At 43.3% G+C, this 26976-nt stretch overlaps 1 protein-coding gene across 1 annotated transcript; it reads left to right on the top strand.

Moving 5' to 3' along the window:
* Nucleotides 1–833: 833 nt before the first annotated feature.
* Nucleotides 834–25635, top strand: LOC121574325 (WSC domain-containing protein 1-like). Its single transcript, XM_041886941.1, has 8 exons — nt 834–1111; nt 1363–1477; nt 2375–2568; nt 11086–11207; nt 21593–21785; nt 21984–22148; nt 22421–22621; nt 24072–25635. Exons 1-8 carry the CDS (start codon nt 871–873, stop codon nt 24416–24418), a joined length of 1578 nt encoding a protein of 525 aa, XP_041742875.1. The 5' UTR covers nt 834–870; the 3' UTR covers nt 24419–25635.
* Nucleotides 25636–26976: the final 1341 nt, after the last annotated feature.

The following is a 26976-nucleotide window of genomic DNA, read 5'->3' on the forward strand; positions in this document are numbered from 1 at the left end:
CAAGAACATAATACAGATGGTGCTGTGATGCTGTCATGCTGCCAGTGTAATTGAGGCAGAATGATGGATATTTTCTAAGCCAAGACAAGCGTAAAGCAGAGAAACTGTTCTGTAGCTAACAGGAAGATAACCTCTTCCCACACACCCACTAACACCATATATAATATCACACCAGGTTCAGAGGAAAGACAAACAACAAATAGCAAGGGAAATTACTTTATGCTCTCTGCTCTAGAACAGAAACGCAATCCTATATGTCAACATGAACTGTAGATCTAATCGCCAAACCTATTGTATATAAGTATGCCTCGTATATTCTATAGGGGTTGTATACAAAGCTAATTATGTTCTGCCAATTAAAATCTGACTTGCTTCTTTTTTGTTGCCCTAGGTTTTTCAATGAAACTCCTGGCTTCCAGGGTTTGCTGGCTGTTCTGTTGCCTTGGAGATTACTGTAAAGTCTGGCACTCCTGTGACTCATCTGAGGGATCTGATTACACAGTGGTCTTTTTGGTCTCCTGTCCAGAGGCGTGGCTATTAACCGCGGAGCCTCATTAACCATCTGAAGCTGCAGCCAGGTAGCCTACCTACTGTGCGACTGGACTGGACTGATGGGGTTATAATGAAGCTGTAGATCCCTTGCCCCTCTCTCTGGAATGGTGGCTCACTAAGGATTTAAGAGCCACCAGCTGGACAGTGGGGATGGCCACGGCCCTCTACAGGCTGCGTTGCTTCCTGCGGCGAGCTCAGATGCTCCTCCTCTTCTTGGGTATTGCCTATCTGATGGCAGGGAGCATTCTGCTGCTGCAGCGCTCCAGCCTGACCCTGAGGACCACCCAGCCACCAGGCAGCGCCAGCCTCCCTTCTCTCATGGCACTGCCAGCGCCTCCCGCAGCCGTGAGGGCTGCCCGCGGCCTGGGCATGAGGGCACGCTCCAGATGGGCAGCCCCCCAGGGCGTGTTGGGTGGTGTAGGGGGCATCAAGACGGGGCGACACTGGCCCACGTCCCGGCACCTGGGGGTCCAACATCTGCACCGCCGCTGGTTCCACGGTCTGATGCCAGACACACAGGAGCAGATGGGTTCTCTACAAAGCAATACCAGGCACAAAGGTACCACCTACCCACTGCAACATTGTTTACTTTAATGCCAACATGGCTGTAGTTTAACCGCTGACTGCACACCAGACCTGGGTTTAAATAGTATTTGTTCCAGACTCACTGACAGGACTGACAGGCTAAAATCTGCTGCTAACCTGTGTTACCATCACTTCTCAATGGTGTGTCGTACTAAATTATTCATATTGTTGTTTGAATGGATTTAATATGGCTTTTCATTAACTGCTTTGTTTTGACATGGCAAGGGACCTACATGGGCTGCTTCATGCATGATGCCAATGAACAAGCCCTGGGGGGAACCGTGTTGTATGACCTGCGCAAAATGACCAGCTCTTTGTGTCAAGACACCTGCTCAGAAAGGTAATGAGTCTAGAGGAACCATGGAGAGCTGCGGCTATTTGGTTAATTATTCTGTCTCAGTCACTGGGATGAATAGATCCTGTGTTCCAATGGGGAAGAATGGTGGTGTGTGTGTGTGTGTGTGTGCATGCGTGCGTGTAGTGGAAGGCCAGATCTGCATTAGAGATGCAGAATAAGATATAATGGGTATTAGATGAGTGTTAGTAATCATTCTAATTAATGACAAAACTGTGTAAATCAATTTATGCCAAAACTGTTTGCAGTGCAATATTTCACAGTATGTTTAGACACAGGAAATGATTGCCACAAAAACAAATAGCCAAAGCAAACAAAATCAATCCAAGTGGACTAGTGGGAGGATATTCAGCCAGAATCATATGCCTGCTGAGGCTTTCCTCCACCCACGTGGAGAGTAGAGTCATGCTTTTAGCTGTCGTCATTGAAATAAAGCACAAATAAAAGTCAGGGAAATGTATGGCAGAGCTCAAAGCAAATGCAAAAAGGTCATTTTGAATAGGTCCTCTCTTTCCAAGGAGAGAGGATAAAGATACTTGAGGTAGGATGACTCATATCGCCCTTGGGATTAGAAAGGACCTCTATCATCCACCCAGAGCTATTACTGTGATCTAGTCAACGGTGAAAACTGTTATCAGCCAGCACCACAGAGAAATGAATGCTGGGCTTCACCGCTGCCTGCTCTGATTGGTTCAATTCAAATGTTTAGTATTTATTCACATGCTGGCCTGGGGTTATGCAATCTGGTGTCCTTTGGGGCAAATTAGCCCAAGGCTAATGATGGTTAAAGACAGCCCTGGTCTAAGGCACTGAGATGAGAGGGTCTGTGTGTGTGTGTGTGTGTGTTTGTGTGTGACCTATGTGCTTGTCTCCTCTCTGCAGTGGGTACCTATTCGCAGGTCTGGAGTACGGAGCAGAGTGTCACTGTGGTAACCGCATCAGCAGCTCGCGGGCCCAGGAGGAGGACTGTAGCCTGGTCTGCAGGGGGGAGAGGGGCGAGAGGGGAGTCCCCTGTGGAGGCGTGGGGCGCCTCTCCATCTACAAGGTGGAGGAACAGCTCCCGGGACAGAGGAAATGTAAGTACACTCAATCTGGATAGAGTACTGGCTGACTGAACGGCTGTAATGCTTTACTAATCTCTGAACCCAGAACCACATTTCGTGCGCTGGCCAACAGTGTCAAGAGAGACCAGTGCTTGACTAATGCATACTGTACACTATATCAGCCATAGCCACAGCACTATGCACTATGCAAGAATGGCACTGGAGGGAATAACGGCCATTTTACGGGCTCCTGACCAATTGTGCTATTTTGTGTATTTTCTTGCGCTGATCTTAACTTTTTTTTTTACATAATGTTTCCGCCATCGTTTCCTATGACCATCAGAACAGCTATCACTAACCTCGATTTGGAGGAGGACTTCTACTTCAATGACTCTGAGGCGGAAGACATATTGATTATCCCGGACCAGGCCCAAATCCCCGACACTTGAAGGAGGAGACGGCGCTATAGATACCGGCGTGCGGGATACCTGACGAGACTACGTTGGAGAGTAGTTAAATCGCCTATTGGCGAACGTGGAGAATAAACTGGATGAGCTCCGTTCGAGACTAACATATCAACGTGATCTGAAGAATTGTAATATCCAATGTTTCTCAGAGTAGTCGCTGAACAAGGACATGGTAAATATAAATCTAGCTGGTTTTTCTATCCATCGGCAGGACAGAACGGTGTGTGTCTCTGTTAACAACAGATAGTGCGTGATCTCTAATATGAAGGAAGTCTCTAGGTTCACCTCACCTGAGTTAGAATACCTCATTATAGATAAGTTGTAGACCATACTATTTACCAAGAGAGTTTATCTATAATTTTTGTAGCTGTCTATTTAACACCACAAACCGATGCTGGCACTAAGACCGCACTCAACGAGCGTAATAAGGCCATAACAAGAAAATGCTCACCCAGAGGCGGCACTCCTAGTGTTTTTTTTTTCTTTAATGCAGGAAAACTGAAATCGGTTTTACCAAATTTCTACCAGCATGTCACCTGTGCAACTAGAGGCAAAAAAAATCTAGATCACCTTTACTCCACACACAGAGACACATACCGAACTTTCCCTCACCTTCCATTTAGCAAACCTGACCATAACTCTATCCTCCTGATTCCTGCTTACAAGCAACAACTCAAACAGGAAGTACCAGTGACGCGTTCAATACCGTAGTGGTCCAATGAAGAGGACGCTAAGTTACAGGACTTTTTTGCTAGCACAGACTGAAATATGTTCCGGGATTCATCCAATGGCATTGAGAAGTTTACCATATCAATCACCGGCTTCATTAATAACTATTATGATTTACAAAGGGAAACCCGAGCCTACCAGACGAGCTAAATGCCTTCTATGCTTGCTTCGAGCATAGCAACACTGAACCATGCATGAGAGCACCAGCTGTTCCGGACAACTGTGTGATCATGCTCTCAGTAGCCAATGTGAGTAAGACCTTTAATCAGGTTAAGAGATGGATTACCAGGATGCAAGTGTCTTCACTGACATTTTCAACCTCTCCATACCTACATTTTTCAAGCAGACCACCATAGTCCCTGTGCCCAAGAATGCCAAAGTAACCTGTCTAAATGACTATCGATCTGTAGCACTCACATCTGTAGCCATGAAATGCTTTGAAAGGCTGGTCATGGCTCATGAAATCAACACCATCATCCCATCCAATTCGCACACCGCCCCAACAGATCCACAGATGACGCTCTAATCTCTATTGCACTCCACACTGCCATTTTCCACCTGGACAAAAGGAACACCTACGTGAGAATGCTGTTCACTGACTACAGCTCAGTGTTCAACACCATAGTGCCTTCCAAGCTAATCACTAAACTAAGGACCCTGGGATTAAACACCTCCCTCTGCAACTGGATCCTGGACTTTCTGACAGAACGCCTCCAGGTGGAGAGGGTAGGCAACAACATATCCGCCACGCTGACCCTCAACACGGGGCCCCTTACTTAGGGGTGCGTACTTAGTCCCCTCCTGTACTCCCTGTTCACACACGACTGCGTGGCCGCGCACGACTCCAACACCATCATTAAGTTTGCAGACGACACAACGGTGGTTAGCCTGATCACCGATGACGATGAGACAGCCTACAGGGAGGAGGTCAGAGACCTGGCAGTGTGGTGCCAGGACCACAACCCCTCCCTCAACGTCAGCAAGACAAAAGAGCTGATTGTGGAATACAGGAAATGGAGGGCCAAGCACGCCCCATCCACATCGACTGGGCTGTAGTGGAGCAGGTTGAGAGCTCCAAGTTCCTCTGTGTCCACATCACTAAGGAATTATCATGGTCCACACACACCAACATAGTCGTGAAGAGGGCACAACAACGGCTCTTCCCCCTCAGGAGGCTGAAAAGATTCGGAATGGGCCCTCAAGATACTAAAAAGGTTCTACAGCTGCACCATTGAGAGCATCTTGACTGAATTCATCACCGCTTGGTATGGCAACTGCATGGCATCCGATCGCAAGGCGCTTCAGAGGGTAGTTAACCAATAGCTACCTGGACTATCTGCATTGACCCTTTTTGCACTGTGTTTTGACTCATCACATATGCTGCCATTACTGTTTATTATCTATCCTGTTGCCTAATAAAATCAAAGCAAGCTTTATTTCTACAGCACATTTCAGACATGGAATGCAACACAATGTGCGGCACTGGAAAAAACGAATGAAAACAATGAAAATAAAAACAGAAATATTTACTACACAACAAACATAAGAGGATAAAAAAACGAAAGAATAACAATAAAAACAGAACGACTAAAACACAACCTAAGGAAAGCAAAGCTAAAAAGGTGTGTTTTAAGATCTCTTTAAAAAATGTCCACAGTTTTGGCCCCCTTCAGGTTCTCTGGCAAGCTATTCCAGAGACTGGGGACATAGTAACTAAAGGCTGCCTCTCCATGCCTCTTGGTCCTAGGCTTTGGGATAGTTTAAAGGCCAGTGCCAGAGGACCTGAGGGACCTACTGGGTACATAACTTAAAAGCATGTCTGACATGTTTTAGGGTGCACAATCGTGGATTAATAAAAATTAATCTTTAAATTAATTATAAAACTCACAGGCAGCCAGTGCAGAGACCTTAAAACCCATGTAATGTGTGCTCTCTGTCTGGTCTTGGTCAGTACACATGCTGCAGCATTCTGTATGTTTTACAATGGCCAATGGCTTTCTTGGGTAGCCCAGACAGGAGAGCATTACAGTAGTCAAGCCTGCTTGTAATAAAAGCATGGATGAGTCTCTCTGTATCAGTCTGAGAGAGAAACATGTTGCCTAATCACTTTATCCCTACCTATACAGTTGAAGTCGGAAGTTTACATACACTTAGGTTGGAGTCATTAAAACTTGTTTTTCAACCACTCCACAAATGTCTTGTTAACAAACTATAGTTTTGGCAAGTCGGTTAGGACATCTACTTTGTACATGACACAAGTAAGTTTTACAACAATTGTTTACAGACAGATTATTTCACTTATAATTCACTGTATCACAATTCCAGTGGGTCAGAAGTTTACATTTTGTTGACTGTGCCTTTAAACAGCTTGGAAAATTCCAGAAAATGATGTCATGGCTTTAGAAGCTTCTGATAGGCTAATTGACATCATTTGAGTCAATTGGAGGTGTACCTGTGGATGTATTTCAAGGCCTACCTTCAAACTCTGTGCCTCTTTGCTTGACATCATGGGAAAATCTAAAGAAATCAGCCAAGACCTCAGAAAAACAATTGTAGACCTCCACAAGTCTGGTTCATCATTGGGAGCAATTTCCAAACGCCTGAAGGTACCACGTTCATCTGTACAAACAATAGTACGCAAGTATAAACACCGTGGGACCATGCAGCCGTCATACCGCTCAAGAAGGAGACGTGTTCTGTCTCCTAGAGATGAATGTACTTTGGTGCGAAAAGTGCAAATCAATCCCAGAACAACAGTGTGAAGATGCTGGAGGAAACATGTACAAAAGTATCTATATCCACAGCAAAACAAGTCCTATATCGACATAACCTGAAAGGCTGCTCAGCAAGGAAGAAGCCACTGCTCCAAAACCGCCATAAAAATGCCAGACTACGGTTTGCAACTGCACATGGGGACAAAGATCGTACTTTTCGGAGAAATGTCCTCTGCTCTGATGAAACAAAATTAGAACTGTTTGCCCATAATGACCATTGTTATGTTTGGAGGAAAAAGGGCAACGCTTGCAAGCCGAAGAACACCATCCCAACCGTGAAGCACAGGGGTGGCAGCATTATGCTGTGGGGGTGCTTTGCTGCAGGAGGGACTGGTGCACTTCACAAAATAGATGGCATCATGAGGAAGGAAAATTATATGGATTTATTGAAGCAACATCTCAAGACATCAGTCAGGAAGTTAAAGCTTGGTCGCAAATGGTTCTTCCAAATGGACAATGACCCCAAGCATATGTCCCGAATGACCCCAAGCATACTTCCAAAGTTGTGGCAAAATGGCTTAAGGACAACAAAGTCAAGGTATTGAAGTGGCCATCACAAAGCCTTGACCTCAAACCTATTGTAAATTTGTGGGCAGAACTGAAAAAGTGTGTGTGAGCAAGGAGGCCTACAAACCTGACTCAGTTACACCAGCTCTGTTAGGAGGAATGGGCCAAAATTCACCCAACTTATTGTGGGAAGCTTGTGGAAGGCTACCCGAAACGTTTGACCCAAGTTAAACAATTGAAAGGCAATGCTACCAAATACTAATTGAGTGTATGTAAACTTCTGACACACTGGGAATGTGATGAAAGAAATACAATCGGAAATAAATAATTCTCTCTACTATTATTCTGACATTTCACATTCTTAAAATAAAGTGGTGATCCTAACTGACCTAAGACAGGGAATTTTTACTAGGATTAAATATCAGGAATTGTGAAAAACTGAGTTTAAATGTATTTGGCTAAGGTGTATGTAAACTTCCGACTTCAACTGTATGTTGCCTTGCAAAAGTATTCATCCTCCTTGCCGTTTTTCCTATTTTGTTGCATTACAACCTGTAATTTAAATTGATTTTTATTTGGATTTCATGTAATGGACATACACAAAATAGTCCAAATTGGTGTAGTGAAATGAAAAAAATAACTTGTTTCAAAAAATTATACAAAATAAGTAATGGAAAAGTGGTGTGTGCATATGTATTCACCCCATTTGCTATGAAGCCCCTAAATAAGATCTGGTGCAACCAATTACCTTCAGAAGTCACATAATTAGTTAAATAAAGTCCACCTGTGTGCAATCTAAGTGTCACATGATCTCAATATATACACCTGTTCTGAAAGGCCCCAGAGTCTGCATCAACACTAAGCAAGGGGCACCACCAAGCAAGCGGCATCATGAAGACCAAGGAGCTCTCCAAACCGGTCAGGGACAAAGTTGTGGAGAAGTACAGATCAGGGTTGGGTTATAAAAAAATATCAGAAACCTTGAACATCCCATTAAATCCATTATTAAAAAATGGAAAGAAAATGGCCCCCAACAAACCTGCCAAGAGAGGGCCGCCCACCAAAACTCACGGACCAGGCAAGGAGGGCATTAATCAGAGGCAAGAAAGAGACCAAAGATAACCCTGAAGGAGCTGCAAAGCTCTACAGCGGAGATTGGAGTATCTGTCCATAGGACCACTTTAAGCCGTACACTCCACAGAGCTGGGCTTTACGGAAGAGTGGCCAGATTAAAGCCATTGCTTAAAGAAAAAAATAAGCAAACACATTTGGTGTTCGCCAAAAGGCATGTGGGAGACTCCCCAAACATTTGGAAGAAGGTACTCTGGTCAGGTGAGACTAAAATTGAGCTTTTTGGCCATCAAGGAAAACGCTATGTCTGGTGCAAACCCAACACCTCTCATCACCCAGAGAACACCATCCCCACAGTGAAGCATGGTGGTGGGGATGTTTTTCATTGGCAGAGACTGGGAAACTGGTCAGAATTGAAGGAATGTTGGATGGCACGAAATACAGGGAAATTATTGAGGGAAACCTGTTTCACTCTTCCAGAGATTTGAGACTGGGACGGAGGTTCACCTTCCAGCAGGACAATGACCCTAAGCGTACTGCTAAAGCAACACTCAAGTGGTTTAAGGGGAAACATTTAAATGTCTTGGAATGGCCTAGTCAAAGCCCAGACCTCAATCCAATTAAGAATCTGTGGTATGACTTAAAGATTGGTGTACACCTGCGCGGAACCCATCCAACTTGAAGGAGCTGGAGCAGTTTTGCCTTGAAGAATGGGCAAAAATCCCAGTGGCTAGATGTGCCAAGCTTATAGAGACATACCCCAAGAGACTTGCAGCTGTAATTGCTGCAAAAGGTGGCTCTACAAAGTATTGACTTTGGGGGTGAATAGTTGTTTGTTTCACCCCAAAAAATATTTTGCATCTTCAAAGTGGTAGGCATGTTGTGTAAATCAAACGATACAAACCCCCCCATAATCCATTTTAATTCCAGGTTGTAAGGCAACAAAATAGGAAAAATGCCAAGGGGGGTGAATACTTTCGCAAGCCACTGTATCTACCTCAATTACCTCGTACCCCTGCACATCGACTCGGTACTAGTTCCCCGTGTATATAGCCAAGTTATCATTACCCATTGTGCATTTATTCCTCGTATATTTCTATTTTTTTTTCTCTGCATTGTTGTGAAGGGCCAGTAAGAAAGCATTTCAATGTTAGTCTACACCTGTTGTTCAAGAAGCATGTGACAAATGAAATTTTATTTGAAAATTTTCTTTAGCAATATAATAAGTTGATAATACAGTGGGGAAAAAAAGTATTTAGTCAGCCACCAATTGTGCAAGTTCTCCCACTTAAAAAGATGAGAGAGGCCTGTAATTTTCATCATAGGTACACGTCAACTATGACAGACAAATTGAGGAAAAAAAATCCAGAAAATCACATTGTAGGATTTTTAATGAATTTATTTGCAAATTATGGTGGAAAATAAGTATTTGGTCACCTACAAACAAGCAAGATTTCTGGCTCTCACAGACCTGTAACTTCTTCTTTAAGAGGCTCCTCTGTCCTCCACTCGTTACCTGTATTAATAGCACCTGTTTGAACTTGTTATCAGTATAAAAGACACCTGTCCACAACCTCAAACAGTCACACTCCAAACTCCACTATGGCCAAGACCAAAGAGCTGTCAAAGGACACCAGAAACAAAATTGTAGACCTGCACCAGGCTGGGAAGACTGAATCTGCAATAGGTAAGCAGCTTGGTTTGAAGAAATCAACTGTGGGAGCAATTATTAGGAAATGGAAGACATACAAGACCACTGATAATCTCCCTCGATCTGGGGCTCCACGCAAGATCTCACCCCGTGGTGTCAAAATGATCACAAGAACGGTGAGCAAAAATCCAAGAACCACACGGGGGAACCTAGTGAATGACCTGCAGAGAGCTGGGACCAAAGTAACAAAGCCTACCATCAGTAACACACTACGCCGCCAGGGACTCAAATCCTGCAGTGCCAGACGTGTCCCCCTGCTTAAGCCAGTACATGTCCAGGCCCATCTGAAGTTTGCTAGAGTGCATTTGGATGATCCAGAAGAGGATTGGGAGAATGTCAGATGAAACCAAAATATAACTTTTTGGTAAAAACTCAACTCGTCATGTTTGGAGGACAAAGAATGCTGAGTTGCATCCAAAGAACACCATACCTACTGTGAAGCATGGGGGTGGAAGCATCATGCTTTGGGGCTGTTTTTCTGCAAAGGGACCAGGACGACTGATCCATGTAAAGGAAAGAATAAATGGGGCCATGTATCATGAGATTTTGAGTGAAAACCTCCTTCCATCAGCAAGGGCATTGAAGATGAAACGTGGCTGGGTCTTTCAGCATGACAATGATCCCAAACACACCGCCGGGCAACGAAGGAGTGGCTTCGTAAGAAGCATTTCAAGGTCCTGGAGTGGCCTAGCCGGTCTCCAGATCTCAACCCCATAGAACATCTTTGGAGGGAGTTGAAAGTCCGTGTTGCCCAGCGACAGCCCCAAAACATCACTGCTCTAGAGGAGATCTGCATGGAGAAATGGGCCACAATACCAGCAACAGTGTGTGAAAACCTTGTGAAGACTTACAGAAAACGTTTGACCTGTGTCATTGCCAACAAAGGGTATATAACAAAGTATTGAGAAACTTTTGTTATTGACCAAATACTTATTTTCCACCATAATTTGCAAATAAATTCATTAAAAATCCTACAATGTGATTTTCTGGAAAAAAAAATCTCATTTTGTCTGTCATAGTTGACGTGTACCTATGATGAAAATGACAGGCCTCTCTCATCTTTTTAAGTGGGAGAACTTGCACAATTGGTGGCTGACTAAATACTTTTTTTCCCCACTGTAGGTAGATTTCTATGGCCAATGTTTCCTTTAAGCTTGGCTGTGTAAGACTACGCTTGTAGATCATTTGCAATGATCAACATTACAGCCTAAACAGAGAAAAAACATGAAAGGAATTTAGCTATGTTTATAAGATGTGTTCTGATGTGTGCATACCTCTTTTCTACTCAAAGTCAGAAACGTCCGCTACGGTGGCTGCTTCAAGGTTCCAAAGAACACCACCAACACCTTCTCTGTCTACTCCTTTCAACCAAACTCTACTTCACAGTCCTGCATCGAGACCTGCACAGATAAGGTTTGATTCTGTTCCCAAAAATAAACTCTGAAAAAAGTATTTGATCCCCTGCTGATTTTGTACGTTTGCCCACTGACAAAGAAATTATCAGTCTATAATTTTATTGGTAGGTTCATTTGAACAGTGAGAGTCAGAATAACAACAAAAAAATCCAGAAAAACGTATGACAAAAATGTTATAAATTGATTTGCATTTTAATGAGGGAAATAAGTATTTGACCCCTCTGCAAAACATGACTTAGTACTTGGTGGCAAAACCCTTGTTGGCGATCACAGAGGTCAGACGTTTCTTGTAGTTGGCCACCAGGTTTGCACACATCTCAGGAGGGATTTTGTCCCACTCCTCTTTGCAGATCTTCTCCAAGTCATTAAGGTTTCGAGGCTGACGTTTGGTAACTCGAACCTTCAGCTCCCTCCACAGATTTTCTATGGGATTAAGGTCTGGAGACTGGCTAGGCCATTCCAGGACCTTAATGTTTGACGGTGGGGATGGTGTTCTTGGGGTCATAGGCAGCATTCCTCCTCCTCCAAACACGGCGAGTTGAGTTCATGCCAAAGAGCTCGATTATGGTCTCATCTGACCACAACACTTTCACCCAGTTCTCCTCTGAATCATTCAGATGTTCATTGGAAAACTTCAGACGGCCCTGTATATGTGCTTTCTTGAGCAGGGGGACCTTGCGGGCGCTGCAGGATTTCAGTCCTTCACGGCGTAGTGTGTTACCAATTGTTTTCTTTGTGACTATGGTCCCAGCTGCCTTGAGATAATTGACAAGATCCTCCTGTGTAGTTCTGGGCTGATTCCTCACCGTTCTCATGATCATTGCAACTCCACGAGGTGAGATCTTGCATGGAGCCCCAGGCCGAGGGAGATTGACAGGTCTTTTGTGTTTCTTCCATTTGCGAATAATTGCACCAACTGTTGTCACCTTCTCACCAAGCTGCTTGGCGATGGTCTTGTAGCCCATTCCAGCCTTGTGTAGGTCTACAATCTTGTCCCTGACATCCTTGGAGAGCTCTTTGGTCTTGGCCATGGTGGAGAGTTTGGAATCTGATTGATTGATTGCTTCTGTGGACAGGTGTCTTTTATACAGGTAACAAACTGAGATTAGGAGCACTCCCTTTAAGAGTACTAAGTCATGTTTTGCAGAGGGGTCAAATACTTATTTCCCTCATTAAAATGCAAATCAATTTATACATTTTTGACATGCGTTTTTCTGGATTTTTTTGTTGTTATTCTGTCTCTCACTGTTCAAACAAACCTACCATTGAAATTATAGACTGATCATTTCTTTGTCAGTGGGCAAACGTACAAAATCAGCAGGGGATCAAATACTTTTTTCCCTCACTGTATTTCATCTTCACTACTAGCCCAGACCCCAGTCTTCCTCACAGACCCAGGAGTGCGGTATCATCGATCATGGGCTGTCTCTGCTCCCTGGAGATGGGAGATGAGAATGGCATGGCTCTGTGTGATTGAGCTCCTGGAACACCATTTGACTGTTTAAGGTTTAATGTCCCTCTAATGAGAAATAGATGGGCTCTGGAATCAGTCCTTCACACCGAATGGGTGCATCAGTAGGGTAAAATCAAATCAAATCAAAGTTTATTGGTCAAGTACACAGATTAGCAGATGTTATTTCAGGTGCAGCAAAATGAATGTGCTTCTAACTCAAACAGTGCAGTAATACCTAACAATAAAATACACACATAATCCAGAAAAAATATATATATATCAGAACAAGCAATGTCAGAGACCGGAATATAAATATATGGTATATTTTTGCACATTTATAAAAAAAAAATAATAATACTTTAGTTACATAAGTATTCAGACCCTTTGCTATGAGACTCGAAACTGAGTTCAGGTGCATCCTGTTATCATTGATCATACTTAAGATGTTTATACAATTTGATTGGACATGATTTGCAAAGGCACACACCTGTCTATATAAGGTCCCACAGTTGACAGTGCATGTCAGAGCAAAAACCAAGGCATGAGGTCGAAGGATTTGTACGTAGAGCTCCAAGACAGGATTGTGTCGAGGCACAAATCTGGGGATTTTTTTTTTAATGTCTGCAGCATTGAGGGTCCCCAAGAACACAGTAGCCTCCATCATTCTTAAATGGAAGAAGTATGGAACCACCAAGACTCTTCCTAGAGCTGGCCGCCCGGCCAAACGGAGCAATCGGGGGAGAAGGGCCTTGGTCAGTGAGGTGAGCAAGAACCCGATGGTCACTCTGACAGAGCTCCAGAGTTCCTCTGTGGAGATGGGAGAACCTTCCAGAAGGACAACCATCTCTACAGCACTCCACCAATCAGGCCTTTATGGTGGAGACAGAAGCCACTCCTCAGTAAAAGGCACATGACAGCCCACTTGGAGTTTGCCAAAAAGCACCTAAAGGACACTCAGACCATGAGAAACGAGATTCTTTGGTCTGATGAAACCAAAATTGAACTCTTTGTCCTGAATGCCAAGCATCACATCTGGCGGAAACCTGGCACCATCCCTACGGTGAAGCATGGTGGTGGCAGCATCATGCTGTGGGGATGTTTTTCAGCGTCAGGGACTGGGAGACTAGTCAGGATCGAGGGAAAGATGAACGGAGCAATGTACAGAGAGATCCTTGATGAAAACCTGCTCCAGAGCGCTCAGGACCTCAGACTGGGTCGAAGGTTCACCTTCCAACAGGAGAATGACCCTAAGCACACAGCCAAGACAACGCAGGAATGGCTTCGGGACAAATCTCTGAATTTCCTTGAGTGGCCCAGCCAGAGCCTGGACTTGAACCTGATCGAACATCTCTGGAGAGACCTGAAAATACCTGTGCAGCGACGCTCCCCATCCAACCTGACAGAGCTTGAGAGGATCTGCAGAGAAGAATGGGAGAAACTCCCCAAATACAGGTGTGCCAAGCTTGTAGCGTCATACCCAAGACGACCCGAGGCTGTAATCGCTGCCAAAGGTGCTTCAACAAAGTACTGAGTAAAGGGTCTGAATACTTATGTAAATGTCATATTTCCGTTTTTTATTTTTAATAAATGTCTAACAATTTCTAAAAACCAGTTTTTGCTTTGTCATTATGGGGTATTGTGTGTAGATTGATGGGGGGGGTTGTTTTAATCAATTTTAAAATAAGGCTGTAATGTAACAAAATGTTGAAAAAGTCAATGGGTCTGAATATTTTAAAGCCTTGAGACAATTGAGACATGGATTGTGTATGTGTGCCATTCATAGGGTGAATGGGCAAGACAAAATATTTAAGTGGCTTTGAACAAGGCATGGTAGTAGGTGCCAGGCACACCGGTTTGAGTGCGTCAAGAACTGCAACGCCGCTGTTTTTTTTTCATGCTCAACAGTTTCCCATGTGTATCAAGAATGGTCCACCACGGGGGTCACATGATGCAGCGAAGCTAAGAAGAAGCGTGACCGAGAGCTCCCGATAAATCTTTAACAAACTTATCCTAAAACTTGGAAACTTCACCCATACTTATTACTACACTGTAGCCAAGAGTGGTGATATGCCTTTGAGACACAAACAAAAGGTAAGGGAAGCACCGAAACAGACCAAGAAACAACGGAGAAAGAACCTCTGACCATGGCCTCCTCGGAAACCCATGATGCCACCATGACACCTCAGGATGAAGATAGGCTAGCTCACATCCTCAAAGTGATCAAAGAAGGCAATGACGCCTTCACAACACAATTTAACTTGAAAACGGCTGAGTTCAGCTGTTCCATCTCAGCACAGTTGGCTGAAATCCAAAACTCCATCTCAAGTTTGTCAACGATTATCAACACGCTAGGATCACAAATGGAAGAAGCTGAAGAGCGCATCAGCACTGCTGAGGATAAGCTAGAGGGAATGGGGATGAAACTACAGAAACTGCACAAAAACAACGAATACCTGATGAATAAGGTCGACCATTTGGAAAACTACAGTAGGCGAAGCAACATTCAAATTATTGGCCTCCACGAGGGCTGTGAGGGGACGGACCCCATTGATTTCTCTGCTGCCATTATCCCCTTCCTACTGGGCAAATAACATTTTGCTGAACCCCTGGTTATCGAACGGGCACATAGGTCACTCGCCCCTCGCCCATCCCTTGATCAGAACCCACAACCCTTCCTCGTTCGGTTCCTGAGGTACCAGGACAGAGAGAAAGTTCTCAGAACCGCGGCCAAACATTTCAAGGAGAAAGGAGTGATCCTACACAACGGGGAGGGGATTACATTATTTCCAGACATGAGTCCTGGGATGGTAAAATGCAGGAAGGAATTCAACCAGGTGAAAAAAGAATTTACCTCCAAGAACATTCCCTTTGCGCTGCTTCAACCTGCAACGATGAGAATCATCCATGGCGGACAGAGAAGATTCTTCAAAACGCCCAAAGAAGTTGCAACTTTTCTCCACGGACTGCAGACGACCGGCTCAGTACATGGTTGATTGGCTAGCGGACCAAGTTCATTTCACTGCTAGCTGGGCTGTGTCCCAGTAGCCTGCCTTATTACTTGCATAACCGGTAGGACTGCTTTTCTGGATTATATTATAGTTTACTGACAGATCAATGAAGTAAGATCCCAATATTCATGTAAACAAACTATTTGTTTTTACCTGAGTGACATTGTTTTTAAGCTGTTATTTTGGACAGGCATGGTCCCCAGAGGCATCAATATGATTTGTTAGACCTTTTTATATGGCTAAGCCATGACGTCTTATATTTTTATTTAGTTTCCTGTCATGGTGGGTGTGTTGGGATCAGGACACCCGTTATTGGTTTTGTTTTTGACTTGCATCATATAAGGATGGGTGAAGAATTCTCTATTTTTGTTAATTTACTGGGCTCGAGCTCCAGGTTCACGTTTGCCTTCATGTTAGAAATTGAATTTAGGAACAGCGACGCTGGGAGCGTAGCTCCACCACAGGTGGGATTTGTGCTGGGCGCGTTCAAGAACAGCACTGAGGGGGAGGAGGGGAATTGTTTGTTTTGTTTACTTTATATTACAGTACTGTTTTGTGAGAGACCTTCGCTTTATAATTTGTGTTTGACTACAGGCTCACCGAAAATAGGCAATATAATATCCAACACCCTTATTGGACATACTCCTGACATTTGCATTCATGTATTGAGTGAACAATATGGCTAAGATAGTAAATCATACATCATTAAACGTTAATGGATTGAACGGACCTGTTAAACGGAAACAAGTCCTTATGTACTTGAAAAAGCTAAAGACTGATGTTGCGTTTATACAAGAAACACATCTAACAGGGGCAGAACATACAAAGTTAAAGAGGGAATGGGTAGGACAGGTCTTTGCCTCTTCATATAACACAAAGAGACAGGGAGTAGCTGTGTTGATTAATAACAATTTACCCTTCTGTGTAATGAAAACAATTATTGATCCACTGGGACGTTATGTAGTGGTCCATGGCAGAATGTATTCTGAATCTTGGACCTTGCTTAATGTATATGCACCTAATTATGATAATCATAATTATATTCAAGATACATTCCTCAAGGTAGCAGAATTTCAGGGAACACTCTTAGTTGGGGGTGACTTAAATTTTTGTCTGGATCCGATTCTGGATAGATCCTCAACTAAAGCAACCTCATTGACTAAGTCAGCCAAATGCACTCATTCTACTCCTGCCCGCATAACTCTCATACCCGGATTGATTATTTTCTCCTATCAGCACAGGTAACCCATAGAGTTGTGGAAACTGAGTATTTATCCAGAACTATCTCAGATCATTCTCCCTTCACACTTTCTGTTTGGATGCAGGATGGAGTTCAAGGGACCTATAGATGGCGCCTAAACCCAACTCTTTTGAAACAGGCAGAATTATGTCAATTTATCAGAGACCAAATTACGTTTTTTTCTGTGAAACAAACTGTCCGTCCTCTCCCAATAGTTTTGTACTCTGGGATACATTAAAGGCCTTTCTTAGGGGTCATATAATTTCCTATGCCAAAGGTCTCAAAAAGAAATGCACTGCTGAATTGAATGAATTAGAGAAGGAAATCCTATTACTACAAAGATAACACCAAAAATCTAGCTCTAAAGAAACATACCGCTCATTGGTGAATATAAAACTAAAATATAATACCCTAAGTACTTACAAAACTGAAAAGGCTATTCTTAGAACTAGGCAAAGATAATATGAATTGGGGGAGAAAAACACACAAAGTCTTGGCCTGGCAGATAAAAGCTGAGGAGAATTCGAGAACCATCAACTCTATTGAAACACATAAGTGTCTCACAACCCAGAAGAGATCAATGATTCATTTAAACAATACTATTCTAAGTTATACACTTCTGAAGGAACGGAACCAGCAATGATAGAAACATTTCTGTCTACTATTGAACTACCGCACCTCACACAGGAACACCAAAACTAACTAGATCGCCCCTTTACAAAACAGAAATTGAAAAGGCAATTTCCTCTCTACAATCCGGCAAATCACCAGGAGATGATGGCTTTCCCCCAGAGTTTTATAAGGAGTTTAAGGATTTGCTTATTCCTCTCTTATTCCTCTCTTGATGGTCCTCTGTAGCTCAGCTGGTAGAGCACGGCGCTTGTAACGCCAAGGTAGTGGGTTCGATCCCCGGGACCACCCATACACAAAAAGGTATGCACGCACGACTGTAAGTCGCTTTGGATAAAAGCGTCTGCTAAATGGCATATTATTATATTATTATTGATGGATGTTCTAAATTTAGCTGCTGAGACGCAGAGCCTACCGGACTCCTTTTCCATGGCTATTATAACAGTTATACATACAAAAAATAAAGATCCTCTACAATGCTCTTCCTATAGGCTGTTCTCGCTTCTCAATACTGACTATAAATCGATTTCTAAGGCGATGGCTAATAGATTAGGACAATATTTGCCAAACACCGATCAAACAGGCTTTATACAGAAAATATCCTCCACCAATAATTTGTGCAGGTCATTCAACGTAATTCACACGGCCAGTGTGAGGAGCGATCCTAGTATAGCAGTATCTCTAGATGCTGAAAAGGCCTTTGATAGGCTGGAGTGGCCATACCTATTCAAGGTCCTTGCTAAATGTAACTTTGGTCCTTCTTTGTCAACTGGATTAAGACTTCATACCATAAACCGCAAGCCAAGATCACCACTAATGGCATGATGTCAGCCACATTCCAACTCTTTAGAGGTAGTAGACAGGGCTGTTCGCTTTCCCCGCTCCTTTTTGTGATAGACATAGAACCCTGGCGGAGGCCATAAGAACAGATCCTGGCATAAGGGGCTTTCAGGTGGGCCAGATAACGCACAAGATCTCATTGTTCGCAGATGACATTATTTTGTTCCTCTCTGACCCGACCGGATCCCTCTAAAAACTACAGACACTTTTGAGGTACATACAGCTCTATATCAGGTTACAACGTCAACATGGACAAAAGTGAAATACTTCCACTGACTCGCTTTGACTATAGCATCTGTGAACAAACAGGTCCCTTCAGATGGTCACCACAGGGGTTCAAATATCTAGGAATCACAGTTGATAATGACTTAAGACATTTGTACAAGCTTAACTACTCTGTCTTGGTTCAGAAGGTGGTGGATGACTTGAATAGATGGATAGATCTGCCTCTTACATTATTTGGGAGAATTAGCTGTATTAAGATGAACGTTCTGCCTAAGATGATGTACCTATTTCAATCTTTACCCATATCCCTACCTGGGAGTTTCTTTAAGTCCCTTAACAAGACCATAAGACAATTTGTATGCAACCGTAAAACTCCAAGGGTGAGCCTGGACAAATTAACATGGGATTATAGTCTAGGAGGTCTCCGCCTACCAAATTTCAAGATGTATTACTGGGCAGGGCAAATTAGATTCATTTCATTCTTATTTGAAACTGAACCAGCCCCTTCTTGGACTCTGATGGATTTGTTTCCTCTTAATAAAGAGGTTGGGAGTAAAATCATCTACAAGTGGAACCCCAAGACTATATCAACAAAAACAAGCAATCCCTGTACCATCAATTTAGTAAGATCTTGGTATGAAATACGTAAGTTATTTGGTCTGAAACGACTTGTCACCCAAAACACCCCTGTGGCAAAACAGACTCCTGTCAATGATCTTGGATAGCAAAATTTTTCAACATTGGCATGAGAAGGGAATAATGCATTTAGAACATTGTTGTATAGATGGGGTACTTATGTCATTTGAGCAACTGAAAGAGAAATACCAGTTATCCAATAATCATTTATTTTGTTATTTACAGTTAAGAAACATTTACATTTACGTCATTTAGCAGACGCTCTTATCCAGAGCGACTTACAGTTAGTGAGTGCATACATTTTCATACTGAAACGTCCTCAGAAGCACTCTTGGAGATATTACTTTACAAAATCTATCAGGTATTGAACAACTACTCCATGATAACCATGATTCATATAGATTTATATCCAGAGTGTACTCATTGCTAGTGCAACAATGGCCAAAACCAGATGTACATAAATCAAGAGAGCGATGGGAATCCGATTATTATACTACAATTGATGAGGGGCTATTGTCGGACCTATGCCAAGATAGTATGTCAGCGACCATCAACTCTAGATACAGACGTACAGTGAGGGAAAAAAGTATTTGATCCCCTGCTGATTTTGTACGTTTGCCCACTGACAAATAAATTATCAGTCTATAATTATAATGGTAGGTTTATTTGAACAGTGAGAGACAGATTAACAACAAAAATATCCAGAAAAACACATGTCAAAAATGTTATAAATTGATTTGCATTTTAATGAGGGAAATAAGTATTTGACCCCCTCTCAATCAGAAAGATGTCTGGCTCCCAGGTGTCTTTTATACAGGTAACGAGCTGAGATTAGGAGCACACTCTTAAGGTCCCCCTGCTCAAGAAAGCACATATACAGGGCCGTCTAAAGTTTGCCTATGAACATCTGAATGATTCAGAGGAGAACTGGGTGAAAGTGTTGTGGTCAGATGAGACCAAAATCGAGCTCTTTGGCATCAACTCAACTCGCCGTGTTTGGAGGAGGAGGAATGCTGCCTATGACCCCAAGAACACCATCCCCACCGTCAAACATGGAGGTGGAAACATTATGCTTTGGGGGGGGTTTTCTGCTAAGGGGACAGGACAACTTCACCACATCAAAGGGACGATAGACAGGGCCATGTACCGTCAAATCTTGGGTGAGAACCTCCTTCCCTCAGCCAGGGCATTGAAAATGGGTCGTGGATGGGTATTCCAGCATAACAATGACCCAAAACGCATGGCCAAGGCAACAAAGGAGTGGCTCAAGAAGAAGCACATTAAGGTCCTGGAGTGGCCTAGCCAGTCTCCAGACCTTAATCCCATAGAAAATCTGTGGAGGGAGCTGAAGGTTCGAGTTGCCAAACGTCATCCTCGAAACCTTAATGACTTGGAGAAGATCTGCAAAGAGGAGTGGAACAAAATCCCTCCTGAGATGTGTGCAAACCTGGTGGCCAACTACAAGAAACGTCTGACCTCTGTGATTGCCAACAAGGGTTTTGCCACCAAGTACTAAGTCATGTTTTGCAGAGGGGTCAAATACTTATTTCCCTCATTAAAATGCAAATCAATTTATAACATTTTTGACATGCGTTTTTCTGGATTTTGTTTTTGTTATTCTGTCTCTCACTGTTCAAATAAACCTACCATTAAAATTATAGACTGATCATGTCTTTGTCAGTGGGCAAACGTACAAAATCAGCAGGGGATCAAATACTTTTTTCCCTCACTGTAGGTATTTATCTTGTCCAGGTGGAATAGGGCAGTGTGCAGTGCAATGGTGATTGCGTCGTCCGTCGATCGGTTGGGGCGATATGAGAATTGTAGTGGGTCTAGGATGTTGGTTAAGGTGGTCCTCTGCTCTGCTCTGCTCTACACACAAATGGCAGGGAAAAATATAACAGACTTGTCTATGTGATGAAAATAGTGTATTTGATTTAGCCTATTCACTCTGTGTGTGTGTGTGTGTGTACTTTTGTGCTGTGTGTGTTTTTACATTAGCGTATCTCCCAGTGTCAATAAACAAAAATAATTGTATCTATAGAAATTGTAATTTCATATTGTGTGGAGGTGGTGGGGGCTATACTGGGGCTATACTATATTGAATAGGAAAAACTAGGACAACTTGTGAAAAAACATCTGAACTTTAGAAAAAAAGGAATCAAAGAAAACGGAGCAGAAGTGGTTCAGACATCTTATATAACCCACCCATCATGGCACCCAAGGGTAAAATCACATCCAATACACCAGTGGGGGAATGAGAGACCAGTCATATTCCTTCCACTGTAAATTACTGCTTGAAGTTATGCCTCTGAAGTTTTTTAATGATCCTAGTTTGGTTTCTGCTGCAGGAGCTCCCACTGGCTGTGTTGAGGAAGCCACACTGTTACTGTGCCTGGGTCTCGTCTCTGTTTAGACTGAGTCAACGTTTGCCACTGGACCAGCCATGTCTGGAGACTAATGGCACAGAACACACTGATGCCTCCATCTCCACATCCCCGACTGACCAAGACTACTACCAGGTCTACCAGACACCTGTACTTGGTGAGAGCCATGAATAACCTTTAGTTTCACCAATACTACAGTCCAAGTTTTCAACCATAAAAAATATATGGACTTTTTACTTCACTGCAACTGTAATTAAACTCTTAGCAACAGCATGCTACAATACAGTATTTTAGGGATAGATCAATGGCGTGTTTTTATGGCGATGTTCAACCATGATGGTTCTGCCTCATTCAGACTCTAGGTGCAAAGAGAGGACATTTCTGCCTGAGAGGTCCACCTCCCTGGTGGCTCTCTCCAGCTTCCCCGGAGCTGGAAACACCTGGGTACGCCACCTGATCGAGCTAGTGACGGGCTACTACACTGGCAGCTTCTACTTCGATGGCGCGCTTTACAACAGAGGTGAGGCTTTGAACACAGCTCAGGTGTTTTGATGGATAATAGCACATACTGGGAATGCTTGATGTTTCCTACTGAAATGTATCATTGTATGTTTTTCAAGTACGCACTAAAATAAATTTGACCTTGGAGCTCTCATAGAGAATTTCCAATGTATGCACTTGTACAGTACTTACAAATAACAATAACAGAAGCTTGATCTTGAGCTTGAATGCTCTGTGACGCATGAGTTTGCGGAGGTTTGATCATCTTGGGTATCTGGGGTTATCTACCAGGTTTCAAAGGGGAGAAGGACTACTGGAAGAGTGGGCGCAGCATCTGTGTGAAGACTCATGAGAGTGGGCAGAGAGAGATAGAGATGTTTGACTCTGCCATCCTTCTGATCCGTAACCCCTACCATTCCCTCATGGCAGAGTTCAACCGGAAGTGTGCTGGACACCTGGGCCATGCCACAGACGCACAGTGGAGGAGCAAAGGTAACACCACACAACAAGTACAGCTCAGTAGTTAGGGAAATGGACTGGGGGTTATGTGGCAACTAAGGCATGCAAAAACCATTAAGGCATGCAAAAAAACAACACAAAGAGATTGTTGGGTTTTGGTCAACTGTTTGCCTTGAACAAAAATCTGTTTCAAACAGATGTTCATGAATGGTGACAAATGTTCACGTCAGCTGCCATACCTCACTGCATAGACTCTGAACGTGAGATGTCAGCATTGTCTCGACACAGCACACACTGATAAGATACACTACATTACCAAAAGTATATGGACACCTTCTCATCAAACATCTCATTCCAAAGTCATGGGAATTAATATGGAGTTGGTCCCCACTTTGCTGCTATAAGAGCCTCCACTCTTCTGTGAAGGCTTTCCACTATTGTTGCGGGGACTTGCTTCCATTCAGCCACAAGAGCATTAGTGAGGTCGAGCACTGATGTTGGGCGATTAGGTCTGGCTCGCAGTCGGGCTCTGTGCAGGCCAGTTCTTCCACATCGATCTCGACAAAACATTTCTGTATGGACCTCGCTTTGTGCATGGGGGCATTGCCATGCTGAAACAGGAAAGGGCCTTCCCCAAACTGTTGCCACAAAGTTGGCAGCACAAAATCATCTAGAATGCCATTGTATGCTGTAGTGTTAAGATTTCCCTTCACTGGAACTAAGGGGCCTAGTCCAAATCATGAAAAACAGCCCCAGACCACTATTCCTCCTCCACCAAACTTTACAGTTGGGACAGGTAGCGTTCTCCTGGCATCCGTCAAACCCAGATTCATCCATCGGACTGCCAGATGGTAAAACGTGATTTATCACTCCAGAGAACGCGTTTCCACTGCTCCAGAGTTCAATGGCGGCGAGCTTTACAACACTCCAGCCGACGGTTGGCATTGCGCATGGTGATCTTAGGCTTGTGTGCGGCTGCTCGGCCATGGAAACCGATTTCATGAAGCTACCGATGAACAGTTTGTGTGCTGACGTTGCTTCCAGAGGCAGTTTGGAACTCGGTAGTGAGTGTTGCACCCGAGGACAGACGATTTTTACGTGCTACACGCTTCAGCACTCCACGGTTCCGTTCTGTGAGCTTGTGTAGCCTAACATTTCGTGGCTGAGCCATTGTTGCTCCTAGAAGTTTCCAATAACAGCACATACAGGTAACCGGGCAGCTCTAGCAGGGCAGAAATGTGATGAACTGACTTGTTGGAAAGGTGGCATCCTATGACAGTGTCACGTTGAAAGTCACTAAGCTCTTTAGTAAGGCCATTCTACTGCCAATGTTTGTCTATGGAGATTGCATGGCTGTGTGCTCAATTTTATGCACCTGTCAGCAACGGTTGTGGCTGACATAGCCGAATCCACTAATTTGGGTGTCCACATACTTTTGTATATATAGTGTACCTCTTTTCCCCCTCTCCTCTGTTTACTTCAGAATGGCCAGAGTTTGTTGACAGCTACGCCTCCTGGTGGGCGTCCCACGCTCTGAGCTGGCTGCAGTTTGGCCGTCGCCTGCTGGTGTTACACTACGAGGACCTGCAGAGGGCGCTCTTCCCCCAGCTCCGGCTCCTCACCTTGTTCCTCAACGCCACCGTGATGGAGGAGAGGCTGATGTGTGCCCAGAACAACCAGGACGGCCATTTCAAACGCTCTGGGGGGGCCCAGCGGCCCTCCTTCGACCCCTTCACAGCGGAGATGAGGAGCACCATCGATTCCTACATCCACACGGTGGACCAGGCCCTGAGGGACAGGAACTACAACGGCCTGCCACACAACTACTAACCCAGATGATCACCAGCTCATCCACACTAAAGCCCGAAAGGACATGACAACAAATGAAGGGGGAAGGTGCAATCTCTGCCACCACTCCAAGGGGAGTTGTCCAGTCAACTCATTGGCATGGTTGGGTGAAAGTTTTTAGATGTGTTGAAGAATTCTGTCAGCTACAAAACATTTCCAGAAGAGTGGCTCAGAGGGTAAGTGACTGTATGAACACACCAATGGGTAATTGTTTGATGCACTTGACATGTCCAATCCACTGTGAATGGCTGCAGAGAGTTGTGGAGTAACATTGAGTTAGACTTTAGTGTGAACTGTCAGTTTCACTGGGATGAAGACATTGCTGAACATTACAGCTCCTGCTGAAAGTGACACATTCCCCTTTTTACTGCAGGCATTGTGAGTATGGAGCAAGTGCCTGTCTGCACAAACAATTCAATCAAGCATTGTAGACTGTGAGGCCTTTAGCTTGTAATGGAATCTTTCGGTCGTTTGAAATTGTTTGGGATTTGTTTTGTAATGTTTCATATCAGTTTTACTGATAGAGGGCGGTTAAACAGAAAACATGCCATCCAACAATGTAATCTGGTTGTTGTATTGGACTTTTGTTAATTACATTTCCTAAGTTTAACTCTATTGTCAGGTTTTTCATTACTGGTTGAATGATGACTCATATCTTGTTTGTGGTAGTCAGTGGGTAGTGAAACTGAGGTGTTCGGTCTTATGCAGGCTTTTTTTTTGTAGCAGTTTGTAAGTGCCTTCCATTTCTCTGAGAGATGTAAAGTGACATTGTACTGGGTAAACAGCCCTTTCGTAGCACTGTGTACCATATCTTGTACAAATTGTGGCTGGTCTAATAGCTTTGGTCTAATTTGGTCTAGTAGCTTTCCCATGTTTATAAGGGGAGAGTGTACCGCTTGAGAATAGAATACAGACACATGAATTCAAGATATTTTCCCAAATTATCATTTTTAATCGCATGCTTAATGTTCAGTCTGTTACTGCAAACAACAAGTCAACACATTGGGAAGATAATAGCCAGAAAGGAATTTGAAGATAGACAAACAAACAATTGGTCATATTAATGAATCTAAAAGCTGGATCCATGCACAGACAGACGGCAGCACTGGCATCTGTTTATGTAGATTAGTGGCATAGTTGTGTAACAAAACAAACACAGACTAATTAGAAAATAAATATGGTGCGACTCTCTGGCTGTCTGCCATTGTGTTTGGCTGATGACAGAATATAAAGAATTTCACACAAAGACAACAGAAAACTAATCAACTCATTGAACCCTATCATTTAAATTAGATTTTTTTTTTTTTTTTTGGGGTGTGTGAGTTACAATGCATTTGCATATTGATGTGGGCTCTAAGACACTAAGTCAAGATGTTGAAACACTTCCTATCAAAACCCTCAATGATACTATTAACCCATCTGTCAAAAGGCTGAGTCTGTAACTCATTGTCATTACAACATCTAACCCTGGCACAAGGGTGACAACTATAGTGTAACTAGCTCATTGAACTATAGTCAGCTCAATGCATTGCTCTCAATGTGTTTTCAAATGCAGCTTTTCTTTTTCAGAGGTGTCGTTTATTGGTTTAATCCAAAAGAAAAAACTTTGGGATTATAAAATCAAGGCCTAGATTCAATCAGATCAAGCGTTAACCTGCAATGGCCGACTCCCGCATAGCTGATGTTTTGGCAGGGTCGGACGTGTAACTGCGTTGGAGCTGTCAAATCGGTGAGCAGCTGCTCTTGATCATTGTTACGAAGCCACACGTGTCCCACTCACATTAGAAGTTCAGAACGAGAAAGTGTAGGCTATATAGAAATAATGACACTCAAATTGAAAATCATTAAACAAAATAATGAAGATTTCTATCAGCATAATCGAGAATTCCAGTGTTCGAACTTGTAAACAAGGCTACATGGGAATTCTCTTAATGCGACTCTGTGCAGCCAATGGAAATGTCCACTTTAGGTATAATGCCAGGATCTGCTTGTGGATTTGACAGCTCTAATGCTGTTCCACCTCCGACACCGCCTAAACAACCGCTATGCGGATGTCGGCTAAAGCGGATCTAATTAAATAGAGTAACAGCTAAGTTCTAAGAGCACTGTCTACTGTAAAATCAAGGGTTTTGGATTAAAGCTGGAATCCTTAGTTGCTATATCCATTTTTGGACATATAAATTAATGATACAGTGCCTTCACATATCTTCATACCCCTTGACTTATTCCACATTTTGTTGTGTTACAGCCTGAATTCAAAATGGATACAATTATAATTTTTTCTCAGCCATCTACACACAATACCCCATAATGACTAAGTGAAAACATGTTTTTGGAATATTTTTTAAATTGATTGAAAATGAAATACAGAAATATATCATTTACATACAGTGGGGAGAACAAGTATTTGATACACTGCCGATTTTGCAGGTTTTCCTACTTACAAAGCATGTAGAGGTCTGTAATTTTTTATCATAGGTACACTTCAACTGTGAGAGACGGAATCTAAAACAAAAATCCAGAAAAACACATTGTATGAT

The sequence above is a fragment of the Coregonus clupeaformis genome, chromosome 9, assembly GCF_020615455.1.
Source record: "Coregonus clupeaformis isolate EN_2021a chromosome 9, ASM2061545v1, whole genome shotgun sequence".
Classification (NCBI taxonomy): Eukaryota; Metazoa; Chordata; class Actinopteri; order Salmoniformes; family Salmonidae; genus Coregonus; species Coregonus clupeaformis.